This window comes from Glycine soja, chromosome 19, assembly GCF_004193775.1.
Source record: "Glycine soja cultivar W05 chromosome 19, ASM419377v2, whole genome shotgun sequence".
In the NCBI taxonomy this organism is placed as follows: Eukaryota; Viridiplantae; Streptophyta; class Magnoliopsida; order Fabales; family Fabaceae; genus Glycine; species Glycine soja.
In genome coordinates this window covers 46,627,640-46,648,668 of record NC_041020.1, presented here as the reverse complement: position 1 = coordinate 46,648,668, position 21,029 = coordinate 46,627,640, and the positions used below count along the sequence as shown (strand labels likewise).

The window sequence follows — 21,029 nt, the reverse complement described above, 5'->3', positions numbered from 1 at the left end:
ATAAAAAAAATTGTGTAAGTTTTGCTCTTTATCTAATGAGTTGTATTCATTATTTTAAAGTTTCCAATAGTTTTAGTCATCGACACTTCTTAAATATTATTACACGTTAAAAATACAAGGCAATATTATTTTTAAATGAACTCGTGTTTTAAATTATATGTGTTAAGTTTATAGTATACAAGGCAATGTGTTGATAAATATGTTATCGACATTTCTGTTTCCTTCGATCACGAAACAATGCAATTAATTAACTATCAAATATGTTTTCTTTTAAATCTTTTATAACTAAAGTAACTTTTAAAATAAGCTGTTAATGTTTAACGGTGAATAATAAGTCAACGGCATATAATTCAATTGATTAAATTATATACGTAAATTATTACATATTTTCTTGATCCTTGATCCTATTTTCAATTCTTATACATGAAAAAAAAATGACAAATAAGCTTCTACTTCTACTTAAAAAAAATTTAAATTAAAACTATCAAATAATTTGTGTTTTATTTTTCTTATAACTCTAAATTTGAGCTTTAAATTCAAAGCATCTTTCGAGTTAGAGTTTTTTCTACGTCTTTAACTTTTAGATTCATGAAGCATCTCTTGAAAGAATAAAGTACAAAAATGGGGGTCCAAAACTACTAGTTACAGATTATATAAAATATTAAATTTATTAAGTAATAGGGACAAAAACATAAATTCTATTCATTAAACGACAATAATATGGAGGAAAATAATGAATGATCGCCACGCATACCGTCTTCCCTGTTTTTCTCTGTACTATATAAACTCAGCTCTTATGATCGACACAACACGTCACAAACTCTCATGCTTTTTTCCACTTGCAAACTCCAAATTCACTCTGACAGTTTTTGCAGCTAATTAAGAAGAACTTAACAGACATATAAACATAGTGATCGTTATGTCTACGCAACCAAAGCTTGGTCGGATTCCCAGTATCAGAGACCGAGTTGAAGACACTCTCTCTGCTCACCGTAACGAACTCATTTCTCTCCTCTCCAGGTAATTCTACTTCTTCATTAACCCCACTTTTTTCTTTATTAATTAATAATTAATATTTGATGCACATGCACATGTGCATCTTTCTCTGTTTCACTATGTCTTTCTATGAGTGTGTTGGTGGATGAATACTTGTTATTCTGTTTCAAGGTATGTGGCTCAGGGGAGAGGGATTTTGCAACCCCATAATTTGATTGATGAACTTGACAACATCCCTGGCGATGATCAAGCAATAGTGGATCTTAAAAATGGTCCCTTTGGTGAAATCGTCAAGTCTGCAAAGGTCACTTGCCCTACCATAACTTCGCTTTAGTTAGTGTTTGGTAAATTCTCATGTAGGTCCCATTTTTAGAAAGTGTTTCCAGTTTATTTAGTGAGGTCTAAGCATAATTTCACCTGATAATATATATATATATATATATATATATATATATATATATATATATATATATATATTTTAATAATTGAATAAGTTGTTACTTGTCGTCTTCATTAATTGAAAACTTTCATCCAACTTTAGCCTTATTGTAACTGTCATATTCGGGAAAGTTACTTCACAATCACATTAGAAGATTTAAGATATGGTATGAAAATGTGTAGCATTGTTTTTGTGACAGGAAGCCATAGTTTTGCCTCCTTTTGTGGCAATAGCAGTTCGTCCAAGACCTGGTGTTTGGGAATATGTCCGTGTTAATGTCTCTGAGCTCAGCGTGGAGCAATTAAGTGTTTCTGAATATCTCAGCTTCAAGGAAGAACTTGTAGATGGAAAGTAAGAAATATACTGCGTAGCTTTTGTTATAAGAAATAACCTCTGCACTTGGACTGTAACTTAGTGACTGTTCCTGTTTTGAATTGTGCTTTAGGATTAATGACAATTTTGTATTGGAGCTTGATTTTGAGCCATTTAATGCCACATTTCCTCGTCCAACTCGCTCAGCATCCATTGGCAATGGTGTCCAATTTCTCAATCGCCACCTTTCATCTATTATGTTTCGCAACAAGGATTCCTTGCAGCCCTTGCTTGATTTCCTCCGAGCTCACAAATACAAGGGCCATGTGAGTATGATGTGTTATGCACTTCTAATAAAGTGATTATATTACATGACAACATCTATAATTTCAAAAATGAAACTTGGCCCTGAATTTCTCTTTCCCTCCCTTCCTCTCTGAAAGATATATCCTGAGTGTTCAATGTCATATTTGAATTTTTTTTTTTTTTTTGGTACGAGGAATCTATAGATTGTGAAAATTTTCTCTCCTTTGTTATCCATGTTACAGGCTCTGATGTTAAATGATAGAATACAAACCATTTCCAAACTTCAGTCTGCATTGGCCAAGGCTGAGGATTATCTCTCTAAGCTTGCACATGATACACTCTATTCAGAGTTTGAATATGTGTAAGTTTCTGTTTGAAAATGGGTTTACATGTCTTCACTTTGCAGTACGAATGATGTGAGAATTTTGTAGGACATTTTAGTTTAATTTTTTTTCCTTTGACTATTTTCTGAATGTAGATTGCAAGGAATGGGTTTTGAGAGAGGTTGGGGTGATACTGCTGAACGGGTATTGGAAATGATGCATCTGCTATTGGATATTCTTCAGGCTCCTGATCCTTCTACACTAGAGACTTTTCTTGGGAGAGTACCAATGGTATTCAATGTTGCTATATTATCTCCTCATGGCTACTTTGGACAAGCCAATGTCTTGGGTTTGCCTGACACTGGTGGGCAGGTATCTCCTTTGTCATATACCGAAAAGACTAGTTGAGCTGGATATGCATATGTTGTTCACTGCCGCCGCCCCCCCCCTTTCTAGTCCTTTTTTCCCTTAGTTGTTTCCCTCTTTTTATCTTGCATTGTTTGAGTTATATATCATATATATGGGCACACCGTCATACATGAAAGGTTTTATATGCAGGTTGTTTATATACTAGATCAAGTGCGTGCCCTTGAAAATGAGATGCTCCTTCGGATCAAGAAACAGGGACTTGATTTCACTCCAAGAATTCTAATAGTAAGTGTAACTTTTTGGGTCAGGTTCTTCATATTGATAAGGCTGTTGTATTTGATTGTTTTTTCAGTTCAAGTCAAATTAAAATTGTCTTCTGTTCTGAAGGTTACCAGGTTAATACCTGATGCAAAGGGGACAACATGCAACCAGCGGCTAGAAAGAGTCAGTGGTACTGACCATACTCATATTTTGCGAGTTCCATTCAGATCAGAGTCAGGAACTCTCCGTAAATGGATTTCAAGGTTTGATGTGTGGCCTTATCTAGAGACTTATGCAGAGGTAAATGTCATCCATTAACATGTATAGCTTGAATTGTTCACCTGATCAGGAATCATTATGAGGATTTAAACTATTTCTTATCTTAGTTTAAAGAATCTAGTAATTCACCATATATACTGCATGAGCTAGCATTTCATTTAATATTGATGGTTATGTATGTCTACAGGATGTTGCCAGTGAAATTGCTGCTGAGTTACAAGGGTATCCTGATTTCATCATTGGAAACTACAGTGATGGGAATCTTGTTGCATCTTTATTGGCTTATAAAATGGGAGTTACACAGGTTCTTGTCCCTCTTCTTTATCATCTTAATTTGCCTTACAAAATGTGAAAGCTCATGTTATCTACAGCTGAGAATTCAACTTAAATGGATTTGAATGTTCATATGTGTAGTGCACAATCGCGCATGCACTTGAGAAGACAAAATATCCAGATTCAGATTTATATTGGAAGAAATTTGAGGATAAATACCACTTTTCATGCCAATTTACTGCTGACCTAATAGCCATGAATAATGCTGATTTTATCATCACCAGTACATACCAGGAGATTGCAGGAACGTAAGTACCGTTTTCATGATATATATGGTTTACTTCATGATTTTGTGACAATGTTAATTCTTTTATAATCTCGCTTGTTATATAACTTTCTTTTCTTTTACAAGCTCCACTCTGACTATTTATTTTGCAGATAAAATTATGATACAAATGATTGCCTTTTGTTTAACAAACATATGCTCCCAAATGGCACATCTCCATTCTTATTTTAACTGTTATTGGCTTCTTTTCATTGAACCTTGCATTACCCATTTGGCATTACATGTGTAGGCATCCATGACTGTACTGAGAGACTTATACCGTGTTTGGTGTAACATAACTTGTTGTCTCAAGATTCCTAAATTATGCGTGGTGACAGCAAGTGTCATGGACTCATGGCTTACCAAAGACCACTCAGTTATATGATGCTATACCTAGTCATTTCTTTTGTCTCTTGATATTTCTCTGAAAGGCATATGAGCTAGTTACTATTTTGTTTAAGCATCCTCTCTTGGCATCTCACATATCTATCCCTGGTGCTAACCTACATTTTCCTTGTAATCTATATATACTTGTTTTTCAGTTAAGCTAATGTTACTCATTTCATTTTCTTAACCTGTCTTTCAGGAAAAATACTGTTGGCCAGTATGAGAGCCACGCTGGTTTTACTCTTCCTGGGCTCTATAGGGTTGTCCATGGCATTGATGTTTTTGATCCCAAGTTCAATATTGTCTCTCCTGGAGCTGATATGTCAATATATTTCCCCTACTCTGAAAAGCAGAACAGACTTACAGCCCTGCATGGTTCAATTGAACAGCTATTATTTGCTCCTGAGCAGACTGATGAATACATGTGAGTCTATTTCTATTGCAGAACTTCTTAATTTGGGTTATTTACTTCTACCTCAATTCCCCAACAGCTCTATGCTCTAAAGGGTCAATATGAATGAAAGTTGACTTAGTTGTCTATTATGCATCATGCAAAAATTTATACAAGTCAATCAGCTTCCACTTTCAAGTCATCACTTTTCCTTCAGTACTGATGCCTCCTTTGAAAACTCACCCTGACCTCCACATGCATATTCCTGATAAGGAATAGAATATCTAAAGCTGTTTGTAAGAGCTGTTAACATGCTTGCCGCATTTGTCAGTTGAAAGCAACTATGACAGTTAATGAGTTTATCTTCGTCTCTTTCGTGGCAGTGGTTTATTGAAAGACAAGTCAAAGCCCATAATTTTCTCCATGGCAAGGCTAGACAGAGTAAAAAACATAACTGGATTGGTAGAAAGCTTTGGTAAGAACAGCAAATTGAGGGAACTGGTCAACCTTGTCATAGTAGCTGGTTATATTGATGTAAAGAAGTCCAGTGACAGAGAAGAAATTGCAGAAATTGAGAAGATGCATGAGCTCATGAAAAAGTATAACTTAGTTGGTGATTTTCGTTGGATTGCTGCCCAAACAAATAGGGCACGTAATGGGGAGCTGTATCGCTACATAGCAGACACACAAGGTGCTTTCGTTCAGGTATTATAATTATACTATTCTCTCTTTCCTATTTGATTGAATGCTCAGCCTGCTTTCTATGAAGCTTTATTTGTAACTACTACTCTCTTGCTGCAGCCTGCTTTCTATGAAGCTTTTGGACTTACAGTTGTGGAGGCCATGAATTGTGGACTCCCCACTTTTGCTACTTGCCATGGTGGTCCGGCTGAGATCATTGAGCATGGTATATCAGGATTCCACATTGATCCTTATCACCCTGATCAAGCTTCACAGCTATTAGTTGAATTTTTCCAAAAGAGCAAGGAGGACCCAAGCCATTGGAAGAAAATATCTGATGGTGGTCTTCAAAGAATTTATGAAAGGTAGGTAATCTTGTTAAAACTGTGTTGCTTTTCTTGTGAAACACGAATGCTAAGCCAAAATGCACAGGTACACGTGGAAGATTTATTCCGAAAGGCTTATGACTTTGGCGGGAGTTTATAGTTTCTGGAAATACGTTTCCAAATTAGAGAGGCGTGAAACTCGACGATATCTTGAGATGTTCTATATCCTCAAGTTCCGTGATTTGGTGAGTCACATGACATTTGTTCATGCAGGATTATGAGCTTTATAATCTCGAGTGGATGTTATATGGTCTAGCGTCACCACTTCTCTATGGTCCCAGCTAATCTTTATGTGGCATAATAAAAAATTTCAATTTACAAGGAAATAATAACATTTAGTTAAATATCATGGTGGTCTTGGATCATATAATAATGTCTTCTCTATAACACACTTATTCTCACACAAAATCTCTTAAAATGTATTGAAAATTACAAAATTATAAGAGACAATGTATAGAATGAGAAATGAAACCTACAAATAATGTGATTTTCTCTAAATTTCAGCTAATAATAGAGTATGTTGTTAGCTTTCTCTTATCCTTTGTGTGTCTTCTTAATTGTTCTGAAAAGGTTTGCTCTATGTCTTATTTGATAGCATCAATTTTGTGCTCTACAACTTTGTTTGCAGGCAAATTCTGTTCCGCTAGCTAAGGATGATGCAAGTTAACTAGCTATATAATTTCACCAAAGGCTTGACAGCAGACATAATAAGAGTCATTTATGTAAATATAATAGTCTGCTTCTCGTGTTTTGAAATCTAGTGAGGCGACCTAGAGGAGTTTCATGGAAGACTTGTCTTGTCTATGTTAACTTCGATTATGTAAGAGATGGCGAGCACTGGTTGTTGAATTTGGATGTCTCTTGTTTTCGTTTGATTAGTAGTCATCAATGATATAGACCTGGAAATTACCTGTGACTGAGGATTGTTATCCTTACTGATGGGTAAGAATAAAGCATTATGAATCAATGGCCTAATGATCTGTATTGTGGCACTGTATAATGTTAATGTATATGATGAGACGGTCTAGCCAACCCACTGTTGGGTTGGGTGTAACACTTGCTAAATGACCTTGAATTTTTAAGTTTGAAAATAACACTTCTATCATGAATTAATGTCATAAAATAGAAGAAGTCATAAACTACAAATATTTGATTTCTTTACAAAAAAAGTTACTACAACATTATTTTATAAATACCATATTATCGGATAGAAGTAGAAATGGCTCCATTTTGGTACGCGTATAGTGTATTAGTATTGTAAGTCTTCAATTGAGTTTTACTTTTGGTATTTCTTTTAAGAATGGGAAAGGGAAAAGTTTCGATATGAATTTATCCCTTGTTTGATTGCGCCACTTTATTAAAGGACAATAAATCCTTAATTCTTGTGAATCTCAAACATCCACCCCTTTAATCATGTTTAACCCATTCAAGATTGGTGCGTATTTAGTTTTATGTTGGGAAATTAATTATGAGTCCAGGATTTATTTTGGAGGCGTTTTCACGTATTTGATTTCATATTAAAGAAGAATTCAAATTTATTGTTGAGTTTAAAATTGATTTTTGATTGATGCATGTTTGAGTAACTTTCCTGTTAGATTTAAAATTTTGTTGAATTTTACTTTCTAACTTGATTTAATAATAAAAAAATTCAAACATAAATAATTACTTTAAAATTAATTTTATAAAATCAATTCATTCAAAATTAATTTTGACAAAACATCCAAACACAAAATGAAGTTTGGAGTCCAAACGCACATAAAAAAATAAAAGTTAAGTGTGAACATTAAACTTCTTTATCAAAATTATTTATTTAACTTTAAAACAAATTAGTACTAACTACAAATAAATTAAAATAATCCATACTTGTAATTTATTTTTAAAAAAATATTAATTTACAGGGAACAAAATAATGGCTCAACCAATCCAAAGCTATCAGGTTTTTGATCGTTTATGTCAGTCAGACTGAGGCTGGAGGAATGTCTTTCCGCCTTTGGGGAGGTATCCCCTGACCCTGTAACAGAGCTGCAGTGCACTCCTTGTTACTTCCTACGCTGCTATTCATGTGATACAAGGAGCTTTTTTTACCCTATTTTCCACAATTCTGTACATAATATGTCACCAAAGCCCAAAATCATTTTTCTCCCTCTGGCGCTTTCAACGGTCAACACTCGTTGCGCGCAATACGTAAAGTATTAAATTGTTTATTCTTATGATTATTTTTTTTTATCATGTTACTAGTTCTTATTTTTCCTCTTCCTTCTCTTTTTATCTCTATCTAAATATGAGTGAATTATTGCCATACTTTATTATTATTATATAAATAGCATTACTCTGTTCGTATTACAGACTGACACTACCCAGTAAAATATGTCCCTTTTCTGGCACAGTGCTTGGCTAGTACTAATATTAACGGATTATTTCCAAGTTTCTAGGATTAGGCATTCTGTTAATCAAATCGTGCTTCTATCTCAAGTAGTATTATTCATTCTAGTTCGCCTCTCGATGTAAATTCTCACACATTCGCGCCCTAAAATTAGGTTTTTACTAGTTTTTAAATCCTTGATAATTTCACGACCACTGGACTTGTATACCACAAGAGCATCGGCGCAATGAACCAAAAATAAAACATAAACGTTTTTCCACTAAAAAAGTGGAAAAATACAACTAGTAGTAGTAGTAAAACATAAGGCTATGTTATCTATTTTGCCAGGAACGGTGTGCTTCAAGGTTGGGGGCTCTTCAATCTTTACCACCCTTACCTCGTGCAATTCCAAGGAATTAAGCACACAAGTTGGAGAGACACAGCCCCCTAGAGTTGGGCAAAGGAGTGTGCCAGATAAGCAAGTGCTCCTACAAGAGGTGCGTTAATATAAGTAGCCGGTTCTGATTGCTCATAATCTGACCGTTCATCTGGGAACCCATCATGCAGATCCGGCCCTCCAACAACGGCACCCACTAGAATGTTGGGGTTGGGTGATTGCGACTTCATCACACTGAATCCTGCTGAGCATTGGATCTTGCCAGGGTGAACAGAAACGGACGGCAGCGATGAGCCCCTGTTGTGTATCCTTTGCGGGTATCGTGGACCTTACCCCACCATATAAGACATCTTCAAAGGGTTGTCTCCTAGCAAGTAATCCACCTAAAAAATAACAATAAATCAAGATCAATTAATCAGAAAAAAAAAAAATCTACATTTTTTATAAAGCACTTGAGTGACAATTTTTAGGACCTGTTTTTTGGCTATAGCTCGAAGTCTCTTTGGAGTTACTATTGATCCACCACAGTTCACAACCACATGGGCTTTCGTCAGGTATTTAGCATAAGCTAAGAGTATGAAGGAGGTGGAAGTGACGTATTGCATGTTGCTATCACCCATCTTGAATAGAAGACCACCTGCGTAGTTTTTTAAAGAACCAGGAACCAAAGGTAACAGTTACACATTAGACCACAGTTAAGAAGAGTAAGAAAAGAAAAAGAAACCTCACCTGGGCTGAATTGGGAAGAAGAGGAGCCAGGGATAACAGAACAGATAAAATTGTCCGCGTGACCCTTGTAGTCATGCAGGGTTTGCACCTTCCGAACAAGAAATTCCTAAAACTAAGAACACAAATGTTGAGTTGGAAACCATTACATTTTTTGTTACCAGCTCTGCTGCAAAAGACAATAATCAGATGAAAAGAGAGGCAATTCAAACCTTAGAGAGCAGTATCCTTGCTCCAACATGCTTGTTATCCCATCCAAAGGTGTTGTCAGAATCTGCAACCCCAAGGGTCTTTCCATTAACCTTAATGTAGTTTAGGTACATTGGGTTCTTAGTAGCCTTGTGAAGCCAAGTAGCACCCCACAACAGCTCATCCTGACATTTTCCAAAGCATCATTAAGGAAACACTCCTTGCTTTACTTTACTTTACACATCAAATATGCAACTTGAAAAATTGGAACTTTACTTGATAGCCAGAGTAAGAACAATAGAAGGGGCACACAATGGGCTTCAAGCCATTGCTGTAGGGTCCCCTATATTTATCAGCAAACTGGAAAACCTATACCTATAAACAAGTAAATTATCAGATTTTAAGCATTAGTTGAAAAAATTCCATTTACATCCAAAATCACATTTTCATCACAAATCAAATGCTTACACGGATAGCCCTCCTAATCAAAGTTTTGGAATAGGTGGGATCAGTTTTTTTGAAAACCAGAGAAGCAACTGCAAGAGCCGCAGCAGTTTCTGCAGTCACATCAGAACCAGGTTGTTTTTATCTACTTTAAAGACACTCCTTGGGGTGTCCATGTCCTCGGGTCTCTCCCAGCAAGCGTGGTCCTTCACAGCATCTCCCACCTGCAAAAACCACAACTAACAATAACAATATTTACCTTGCTTTCTCAGTAGCCATATGCATTTTATGCATAACATGACAAAAACAAAAGAAATGAAAGCATTAGGAAGAGAAGACTAACCTGAACATAAATGGTTGTCTGGATGTGCAGTAGCTTTGAGAAGATAATATGTGGCCCAACGAATGGCCTCTCTGGCATTCTACAACTCACCTTTCATCACCCCACCAAACTCAATAACACTCCACGAAAGCATGGTGGTGGTGAAGGCCATGGGAAACCCAAACTTGACATTGTCCCCAACATCGTAGTACCCTCCAACCAAATCAACCTGCATTGTACATTTAAGCCGAAATAAGCAAAGTGCAAAAGCCAAAGAACACAAAAAGTGGGACTAGCTAAGACTAAGAATGTGGTGTTAATGTTATCATACATGCATGGCTGAGCCATCAGAGAGACCAGAGTCTCTCCTCCAAGGCATCCTCTGGTTAGAAGGGAGCTTCCCTGACCTCTGGCCCTCAAAGAAGATGATGGATTTGGTGAGAGCATCTCTGTAGTTGTGCGTGGCAGAGTGGGGGTGGTGGTGAGAATGACAAGGGAGGAGCAGAGTGGTGGAAAAGACAGAAAGAAGGAAAAAGAGACAAGAAAAGGTCATGTTGAACTGCCCAATGTAAAAATGACCCAACCCAGCAAACACAAAACTACAATGCTATCGCCTACTCCTCTTGTATCTATTTATAAAAGGCTAAAGCTACCTCTACTTTCTTGGTTACAATACAGCAATACATTAGGTCCACATCCTACAACTACAACACCAGGATTTTGGATTACTTTCTTCTAAACTGAAAAATTCTAAGGAGATAACTGCTACTCCGTGCAAACCTACAATGTAAGTGTATTAATTAGCCGGTCATCGAAGGTCCATTTTAAGAAACTACTGTTAAACGAAAATCGAAAACTACAGGAACATTAGTCAAGTAATAATATTGTTTAAAAAATTAAAAAAAAATATTTGTTGTATAAAATGTAAGAGAATGTAAGAAATGCTATGGAAAATATAATTTTGCATATGTCAATAAAAAAAATTCTTTTAATTTTTTAACTAATAATTATTAATATTTGCCTAAAAATTAATATCTCTACAGTTTTTTCGTGACTCGTGCATTATACCATCATTGGTGGCTTTTTCATTTTAAAAAAAAACATTAAGGGTGCATTCGGTTCTAGAGAAAACATTGTACAGATAAACTACTCTTTGGTGTTGTTAATTAAACAAATATCAGAAATTATCATCAGGTTGTTACAAATTATTAGCGTGGCTACACTTGGATTTATACTAATGCAGTAAGGCTATGTACTTCTTTTTAATGACAAACTCAATATCATCAAGGAATACACATGTTCTGAAAGAATTGTATGAGTAGTATCCCTCTATCGGTGTCCATTATTTTTAAGATTCTACTTCTTATATAAGATTCTCATAGACATGAGAGGATATAATCTTCCATTTCAGCTGTTTTTTTATGATTAAAAAAACATTTTGCAAACTTAACATGTTACTTTTGTAGTGATAATTACATATCACATATGTATATATATGTTTGTACACGGCACACATACATAGAAATAATGTTAAAATATTAACATTATTTTGTTATTTGTAAGATTTTGACATCAAAGCAAATAATTTAAATAAAAAGAACAAATTGTACACTTAATTTTTGTGTTTTCTTGATCCACTGGTCAATTCAAGAAAAGACATTTAATTTTTGTTTAAAATTGTATTGTTTGCCCAATGGATCTAGCCGGAGCGCTCCAGTTCATGTTACGTTGCGGTTGCCGAGAGAAGTTCTTACCCACAACTCGGTGACCACATATGAACTTAACTGTTTGTTTGTCAGGGAACAAATAAAACAAGTGCACGCTGCTCGAACAGGGAAAAACTGTCGGAGAAAGGTGATGAACACAGGCATGGAGAACAAATATCCTTATTCAAGTTCACTAATTAAAAAGGTCCAAGAACCACGATATAAAGGCCCATGCATAGAGAGATCTGGTTATAATGATCCTTCACACATAATACCAACCTCAGTCTACATAGTACATGATGTGTTTAAATTTGTATCGCTGATACGATTTCACTATTTCAGTCATGCATGAACTGCTGATAAAAGTTTTTGCACCTCGTCATGGTTTTACTACACTGCTGCTTCATAATGCATTGAATCTCCTATGCATTAGATATTTAATTAAAATATACTGGGAGAGTGTAACCCAACATACTTTTTTTTTTTGGCAAGTATGCCTGTTTGAAAAAGCTGTACATAGCTCGATAGATATTTTAGAGAGTGGTTTTATCTTACTCAAATATGACATTTTGATTCAAATTATTTTATTCTTTGTTAAATAAATTTAGTTTAACATATACAATTGTTTTGTTTTTCATCCCTAAACAACTTCCTTTTTATGTGTAAGACACCAAATATGAAACTATGAAGACAAGAACCGAAAAAAGACACGAGATAAAAGTGTAATAAGAAACTAGCTAGTCATTGTGAAATCCCTATTCTTGGTTGGAGGGGATACCAAGGCGTTTTAAATGCCACAAAAGACCTATCACAGTACACAAACATTTCATGAATACCATCATTGCGACTAACACCATTTCATAAGATTCCACGTGCTTCGAGCAAAATCCTTTTATGAAGGGAAACAAAAAAAAAAAATTCTGCGAACAAAGATTGAGGTGTAAATATATAATTGGAAGCATAATAACTCTTTAGTTTAAAATATGAAAATAAAGAAGCTAAAAATAAAAAAAAAATTAAATTAAAATAAAGGATACAATGTTTGAGAGATCTACACAATTTCTTCTTTATTTTTTCTCTCTCCGTCTCAACCAAACACACTAATAATTGCGACCAACACCGTTTCATAAGTACTCTACACATCATTACTTATACTACTCAAGTTTCATTTACATCCCGTGATGTCCGGTTGGTTGCTGCACACTATTAAATGGGCCAGTTTTTTTAAGTTACCATGGAACTTTGGACTTGACAGTATGGGCTACATTTGTCATCTCAAAGTTGATAGAGGCTTTTAGCCCAAAAAATTATGTTCTTTTTTATGTGAAATGTTTTAATCCGGTCAACTTAATTATTTCCTAATAATGAAGCTAAATATTTATCATTTAGGAAAACACATAATTTAGAATTAATTTAAAAAATAAAAAATTCGGTTCAAACTTTAAAGTTGACACAAATGACTGAGAATTGCTTTCTTATAGACAAATAATAACTAATTTAATAAAAACATTTACTTTTTTTTACTAGTTTTTCTTATTCTTTTGGACAAACATAACATATTGTTTGTAAAAAAATATTGTTTCAAAATATCTGCAAAGTTATTATTTCTTTTATAAGCAGAGAAAAATATCTAATGTGACAGTAAGAGGTACTCAAACCCTCACAACGAAAATTGTGCAAAACAACCTATTATAGTGTTAAATGGTGCATCCCGCCGCCCCCTCCCCTGTTTATTTATTTTCAGTTTCATCCACTGAATTGAAAGAAGCTTTGATCAAGCGCCTTGTTTTTTAATGCCATTTAACAATTAACATCTCTAAGAATACTTGATTTTGATTTAATTCTTAGCGAACCACATTAGGTAATTGCGTATATTTATTCAGTAATTATTAGTTAGCCTATATACATGTTTCCATTCAGCAACTTTGGTCTTCATAGCAACTTTGGTCTTCATATCTCTACTGTAGCATGAAGAAGAAGAAAAATAATTGTTTCCTAAATTTGCACTGTCATGCATAATTACGTGGAAACTCTTAATTATTCTCACACCCCATATGCATAAATTATGTAGGAGATAGTACAACATAAATGATATCTAAAAAGAAAATATATGGGTGATCTAGTGAGTGAAAAATAATGAAGAAAAAAGAAAAAAAGTTATAATTTCAAAATTTTCAATCAATATTTTTAATAAAATTAATAAATTAATATTTATCGATAAAAAATTAATATAAAATACTTTTTTATTTTAGTTAGTGCTTTTGTCGCAAGGAACAATAACATTCCTTGAATTCTATTTCCACAACAAACATCTAATACTTTATTAAATGGGGATACCAAAAGAGCATGAAGCCACTAATAACCATAACGTATTCAACTGAAATCAGAGAAGAATGGAATGTCGGTGGAACTCAACCATTCATTCCCTTGAATGAAATTGCGAACTGTGAACTGGTTTGCCTCAGTGGCGTTCTTGATAACCCTATAACCAGGCCACGTAACTCTTGCACTTGTGTTTGAACCGGGACCCCTATTGTTGTACTCTCCATAATACAACGTATCCAATGCAAACGTGCCATTCCACTCCAACCACCCTTTGGGGTCTATCAGATCCTCCATGTAAGAATTAAGATAAACAGTTCTCGAATACTTCTTCCAAGGACGACCCAAGTAGTTCTTGAACTGAGATTTGACCGGGATTAAATCAGCAGCTGCTGCAACCTTGCAGTTCAAGATGGAAATGCCGGTGTTTTGGTTAGGGTCTTCTCTTCCTTGTGCAGTGAACAAGTTCCTTTGGTTTTCATTGGGCTTGCGTGCGTACAAGTTGCAGTTCTGGAGCACTGTTGCTGCATTGCCGAAGATGAAGTCGACTGTGCCATAAACGTCACAATCGCGGTAGAATTGGCGCAGGGAGTGGACATAGAGAGTATCTTGGTAGGCAACGAAGCTGCATTTATAGAAGGCTGAGAAATCAGAACCACTCCTTAGGGCCACGGCTTGGTGTTTGCTTGGCCCAGCAGAATTTTCAAAGGTTATACCCTTTGCTATGAATCCGTCTCCAACCACAGCTGAAAGCATGCATAACGTACAATAAGATTAAGTTTCGGTGATGTATATAATTTAATTAATAGCAACGGTTTTCTAATAACCTATTTTTACAAATACCTAAGGGCAACTTCCATTCTTCATTGGAAGTTGCCTTTTTTTTTCAACAATGAAGGTTTCTCTTCAGTTGGTACTTTTGACGGTAATTTTTAGAGAACACAACATCAATAGTGATATGACAAAGAAATGGACCTATTTGGGTTAGATTCAAGCATGAACCTAAACCAAATTGGATGAAGGAGAGCTCGGTCAAGTCGGCTCATTTTTCTTTTCTTCCTTCCAAATTTCAATCTGAATTGACATGACTTGGTTTTGTTCGAACCAAACCCGGTCGATTCTCAATTATTCATGAAACTCAACAAAAGGTGAAAAAAAAAATATCATTGGTGAGCATCATTCATGCATCAATTGTGAAGTAAAAAAAAAAAACCACGAAACACTCACTCTCATTCTTTTCGTCTCAGTAATCTTGATGTGACATCATAAGAAAATCTGAGAAATAATATAAAATTATTTTTAACAAGAGTTGTTAGGTGAAAGTTATCTTAATTAACATTGATAATTTTTTTTCAATTTTAATCACATCATACTCTAATAATATTTATATTGTTTTTCTTTTATCTCTCACTATGTGTCATGTATCATTTAACATTTTAGTACCCGAATATTTTTTATAGAGTAATAAGTGAGCCAAATATAGCGTAAATTAAAAAAAAAATAATAGAGCATAGCATAGAATAAGTAGTTGCCAAAGTGGGCCTAAGGTTCTGAAAAGTAGGGCCGACCCAAAAACAGGAAGTTCGCTTTAGTTGGGTTGGAGCAATGTGGAGTGTGGACTCCTTCTGTCAGCCAACTCAAAAAAGTCACTTCCCTTTTCACAATTTAAAATTAAAAAATATTTACATATAACATAATTTAATTCCCTTTTAAATTTTAAACATCAAGTTCTCATTAATTTTTATAAATATTTTAAATAAGAATTTAAAAATATATGCAAGACTATAATAAAATATATTTTTTCTTAAATATTCTTACTTTTTCTGCATTTTTATATTTGTCTTAATATAAAAATTTAATTTTATAAATAAATATATTTTAAACGTATATAAAAATTAAAGTAATTCATACGAATGCAAAAATAACTTACTAGTTATACAGATTATACTTTATAACCAGAATGCTGTCGGCAGTATATATGTTTTTATATATAGGCCAAGGTGCATGTCATGTCAAGTCAGACACGAGATCTTTTGTTTTGCAATATGTTATCTTATTTTTTGAAGAGTGTAATATGTTATCCTTGATTCAATATTATTATAAGACAAATATCTTATCTAATAATGTGCAAGATGGGAGTAATTACTTATACAAATTGCTCTTTTTGGTGCTATCCACCCTGTAAATCCCATTGATTAATGTTTTTTTATTTTCAAAGAAATTTGCCATATAGCGTTTTTCAAGTTATTGATATATTAATGTCAGGAAAAAATGATTGACATATTAATTTTATGTGCAGGCTTGATACATCTTTAGTTAAGTAGTCGCAGGGAAAAAATGATTGATATGTTAATCTACTCTGATAATTGGTAGGCTTGATACATTTTCAATTCAGATCTTTAGCTGAATACTACTATGTCTTATGCATAAACAAAGCAATACAGTACTCCGTTACGTCTTTTCAAAAGTAAATCGCTGTCTAACAGCTACCAGATATTTTGGGTCTTCTACACTACTCTTTTTCTTTGGTTGGCCTTGTATGAATGTCTCAACGTATTTACTAGTCTGAAAACGAGTAGGGTAAATTTGAGGTCACAGCTGAAAATTGAGGTTTGGTATGAAGTAGATATGGACTCATAGATCTATCGTCTTAATGTTCAATCATGACCAAAGTGTTTAAAATGGTATAACCAGGTAGTTAGTTCTAGAGCTCACGATCAAATCTAAGTTGTTTCCGAGGCATGAAAAAAAAATGCCAATAGGAGTTTTTGTATTTTCTTGCCATTTTGTCAGACAACCGACATTGTCCCGTGATTGTGATATGCAAATATAATTAAGTTACCATATAGAATCAGAAAATGCAGATCTCTGTTTCCTACTTTACTATAAAAAGCCATCAGTGCCGGAAAGTGGAAGATGCGACCTGACCAAACCCAAATAACACGAGCGAATGTCTAATAAATCTAATAATTCAAGTAATGATCCTTTGCAACATCAGTACTTTGAAGTTCGCTTCACTAATCCTAGGAAATTTTCTTCTGTCGCCCTTTCCACATCTTTTTCTCTTTATTACTACTATTATCACTATTGCCTTTAAATTCAATAAACACTAATTAAGACGAGTCAATCCGTTTAGTAATTTTATTTTTTTTCGTTTTTTCGTTTTTTAAAAGTGACTATGAAATTCAACCGTACGTGGCTGAGTAAATTACTGAAAATAGTAGGTGCATATATATTAGCTGATTAAGGAAGGTTGAGTAAAACGCACCAACAGTGGCTGATTGGAAAGTGGTCCAGCCATCCACAACATTCCTACTGGCCTTCACAACAGTCTTTCCAATCCCATCTCCGACGAACATCAGATTGGTCTTCTTCCTGATTACCTCCACATTCTCGAAGTATGCCCCGGCTTTTATGTGTATCACAAATCTACACTCGTTCACATCAAATTTAATTACCACTCAATTATTGTCATGTCAAACAATTTAAAGCCACATAATGCCAAAACAAAAAACAATTCTCTCAAGTTATGTATAAAAAAAAAACCACGAAAGAGAAAATCAAATTAATAAAAACATAGCTATGCATGTACAAAGAAGTTCATACGGTAAATCAGTGAAAAATTAAAAATCTATGGTAGTTATTATTTTTAAGATAATTACACCTTTTAGTGCATAAACTATTTTTCTTATAATTATTATTTTATTTTAGAAAATACTAACAATACACTACCGTATTTAACGTACTGATTTAAATAAAGTTTATTGTGAATCACAAGGTGGGACTCATCTTTTATTTACTTAACTTTCCTCGTAATTTTGTATCTTAGTGTGTTGTAAACACTTTTTTTTTATCCAGTAGCATGACAAAACTGGTCCCAATTATGTAAAAAGAAGAAGGTAACATACTAATAAAAGGCTTATTTGATTATTAAATTCTAAAAAAATTGAGACTTAAATTATTTATTTTTAAGAATTTGAATATTAAATTGATTTATTTTTTAAAATTTGAAAATCAAATTAAATCTCTTAAAAATTTAAAAATCAAATTGATTATTTTTAAAAAAATTAAATATCAAATTAAATCATTTAAAATAATGTGGGTAAGAAATTGATGATTAAGTCTTAATATAAAAAGGGTGATGTGATGATGGATAAGGAGATATATACTTGCCTAGTTGCGCTGGAGTTGGGAGCCACAGCCACTGCTTCGGCAATGGTGGTGAAGTTGCCAGTGCCATCTTTGGCCACAAGAAGATTGAAGTTTGTTTCATTCACAGCAGCCTGAAGCAATTTTCTATCCTTGGTTGATAGCCACGTTGGAAAGCCGTCTTTGATCTTACCATATCCAGGGAAAACCTCATTCTTGGACGCCAATTTCTTCACTCCTGCTGGCAATTTCTTCAGCATGGCGAGCGAGTTACTAACGTGATGCGAAATCTCCAACAGCCCCTCCTCAAACCTGTCCCTCACGTGCCCTTTACTGTACGCAAAGCCATCAAGACACGTGTACAAGTTGGTCATTGCGCCACTCAACAAAGTCTGTGCGTCGTGGTAACGCTTCGGTCCTATTGTGCTCTGTGAGAGATCCGCGATGGTGGTTTCGAGCTCCGAAACGGTGTCGTCGAAGAGATTGAGACAGTCGTCGAGGGCTCTCTGTTCGAGTTTGTCGAGTTTCGGGAGGTTCCTTCGGAGGCCGCTGCAGTTGGAGGCCGACAATGTGACCTCGTATATTGTGTGGTTCACGACAGAGCGTATCATTTGTGGGAGGGTTTTTGAGGTGAGATCTGGGAATGAGGCAAGGGTTGAGACACAGAGGTCGGAGTAGAGTGTTCCCTCGCATGTGGAGTTTGCTACTTGGAAATGGAGGCTGTTTTCTTGGGGTGTTCTTGTTGCATTTGCGGTGATGCTGAAATGGGTTAACGAAGAAAGGAGTAGAACAAAAATTGCAGAGAGAATGGTGTCTACGTGAGACTCCATTGGTGGTTTTTTTCTGCTAATGGGGCTATACATGGTATATATATATATATATATAGAAGAAGAAGAAGAAGAAGAAGAAGAAGAAGAAGAAGAAGAAGAAGAAGAAGAAGAAGAAGACGGTAAGTGATACTGTGATTTGGTTGAGTGTGAAGTCTGAAGTGGATAAATAGGGTGGTTGGTTGCTGGCATAAATGAGTAGTGTGGGCTTTTCTGCAGATCTCAAGCACTGTCTGTAATTTGTCTCACTCACAGAATCACAATCAAATTGTTGTTTACGATATGTTTATATTTTCATTTGATAAAATTAATTTTGTAGTGAATAAAGTAAAGTTAATTGTCCTTAAAAAAAAAAGTAAAGTTAATTGGCTAAAGTATATATCTTTAAGTTCGTGCAAAATAATTTTTTTAGTCTTGTACTTTTTTAATGTTTTATTCTTTGCAAATTCGTCTTGATCTATTTCAATTTGGTTCCTGTCTGTTTTACAATTAAAACATTATGTTAAATTTGTTTTCACGGTCATGCTACAAAAGATGTAACAATTCATAACTAATTTTGACGGAGAATTTGGGTGATTACTTTTAATAATTTTTTAATTATATTTTTTATTTATAAAATTTAAATTTAAGATTTTATTTAAGAAATCTAAACTTAGTGTTACTTGAACCGATAACATATAAAATATTGGTACATGATAATATGTTAATTTCTTGTGTAAATATAGCAATTTTTTAGTTTTATAAATATATATAATTTTTGTTTCTTAAGTTTTATTTTTAAGTATTTATAATATATAGTATTTTTAAAATAATTTAAGTAAAAAAGAAGTTCCATTTGTCTAAGACAATGAATTCTCACAATCCTATAGAAATATCACTTTCCCACCACTCCTCATGAGAATATAAATGTTGAAAAACATAATAAAAAATAAAATTACAATATTTCTAGGAATCGATAATATTTAGGAATATTTTTTAAAATATGTAGCAAAGTTAGAGCCGTATGATCCCTATTTTTTAGAATCAATGATATTCGTTTAAATGTCAATTTTCAAAGTGTTGACTATTAATAAGGAAACATCATTGGCCGATAAATTGTTGACTTGACATTATAATATTTAATTTTTAATTAAATTCCCAAATGATTTAAAGAGGGTTTTTTTAATGATTAATAATTTTTAATTAAATTCTTAACAATTTAAATGCTCGCCTAGAGAAATTAATAATTAAAAAATTAATGGACGAGCAAATTAAATTAATTTAACTTTAAAAAGTTGAGAGAGTTAGATTTGCTAAAAGTCTAAAAGCACTCACATAACATCATTAAGATGTGTTTATGCCTAAAAAGCCTGGCTGGTAGAGATAGTCCTGTGTATGTGTGGCAACCATTTACCTAACTACCGACTTCGCAGGCACAGCGAAAGTCGACGGCCCACCAGAACCATAGCCGTGCATAATTGTCATTTGCATGGATGACAATATGTCCATCTTAATTTTAACAGGAAACTTTTAAATGATTGGTCTTAACGGTGGGGACAAATTTAGTAATATCCGTTTAAACTAAATAATGATTAATTAATTACATAAAAAAAATAATAATGATTAATTATTATTATTATAATAAAATTAAGCTTGTAATAATATATTTAACCTTTTATTTTCTTCTATCTCTTATATAAGTTTTGTTTTTTTTATGTATTATTTGAATTAAAATATAATTAATATATAATATTTCACAGAAAAAAACAAAACATGGTCAAGTTGTACAAAAAAATAACTCAAAAAATGAACTTTAAAAAATTAAGGAGCAAGAGACGTAAAGAAAAGAAAGGAGGATTATATTTTTTTATGAAAAAA

The 21,029-nt window shown here is 33.9% G+C and overlaps 3 protein-coding genes and 1 pseudogene across 3 annotated transcripts; 1 reads left to right on the top strand and 3 right to left on the bottom strand.

Annotated features, from left to right (window-relative positions):
* Window positions 1–790: 790 nt before the first annotated feature.
* On the top strand, window positions 791–6,833 carry LOC114398239 (sucrose synthase 2-like). The gene is made up of 15 exons (XM_028360418.1): window positions 791–1,020; window positions 1,168–1,300; window positions 1,635–1,786; window positions 1,881–2,073; window positions 2,296–2,414; window positions 2,532–2,748; window positions 2,935–3,030; window positions 3,133–3,306; window positions 3,473–3,589; window positions 3,700–3,866; window positions 4,470–4,694; window positions 5,045–5,366; window positions 5,463–5,707; window positions 5,775–5,913; window positions 6,357–6,833. Exons 1-15 carry the CDS (start codon window positions 920–922, stop codon window positions 6,393–6,395), a joined length of 2,439 nt encoding a protein of 812 aa, XP_028216219.1. The 5' UTR covers window positions 791–919; the 3' UTR covers window positions 6,396–6,833.
* A 1,428-nt stretch (window positions 6,834–8,261) lies between these two features.
* Window positions 8,262–10,684, bottom strand: LOC114398884 (annotated as a pseudogene).
* Window positions 8,538–9,536, bottom strand: LOC114398885 (endoglucanase 17-like). The gene is made up of 5 exons (XM_028360991.1): window positions 9,426–9,536; window positions 9,217–9,322; window positions 8,961–9,124; window positions 8,826–8,870; window positions 8,538–8,744 (listed from the first exon to the last, which is right to left on the bottom strand). The coding sequence occupies exons 1-5, from the start codon at window positions 9,534–9,536 to the stop codon at window positions 8,538–8,540; spliced, it is 633 nt and encodes a 210-aa protein (XP_028216792.1).
* Window positions 10,685–14,099: 3,415 nt separating the features above from the next.
* On the bottom strand, window positions 14,100–19,408 carry LOC114400498 (pectinesterase-like). Its single transcript, XM_028362968.1, has 3 exons — window positions 18,370–19,408; window positions 17,465–17,625; window positions 14,100–14,942 (listed from the first exon to the last, which is right to left on the bottom strand). Exons 1-3 carry the CDS (start codon window positions 19,362–19,364, stop codon window positions 14,248–14,250), a joined length of 1,851 nt encoding a protein of 616 aa, XP_028218769.1. The 5' UTR covers window positions 19,365–19,408; the 3' UTR covers window positions 14,100–14,247.
* Window positions 19,409–21,029: the final 1,621 nt, after the last annotated feature.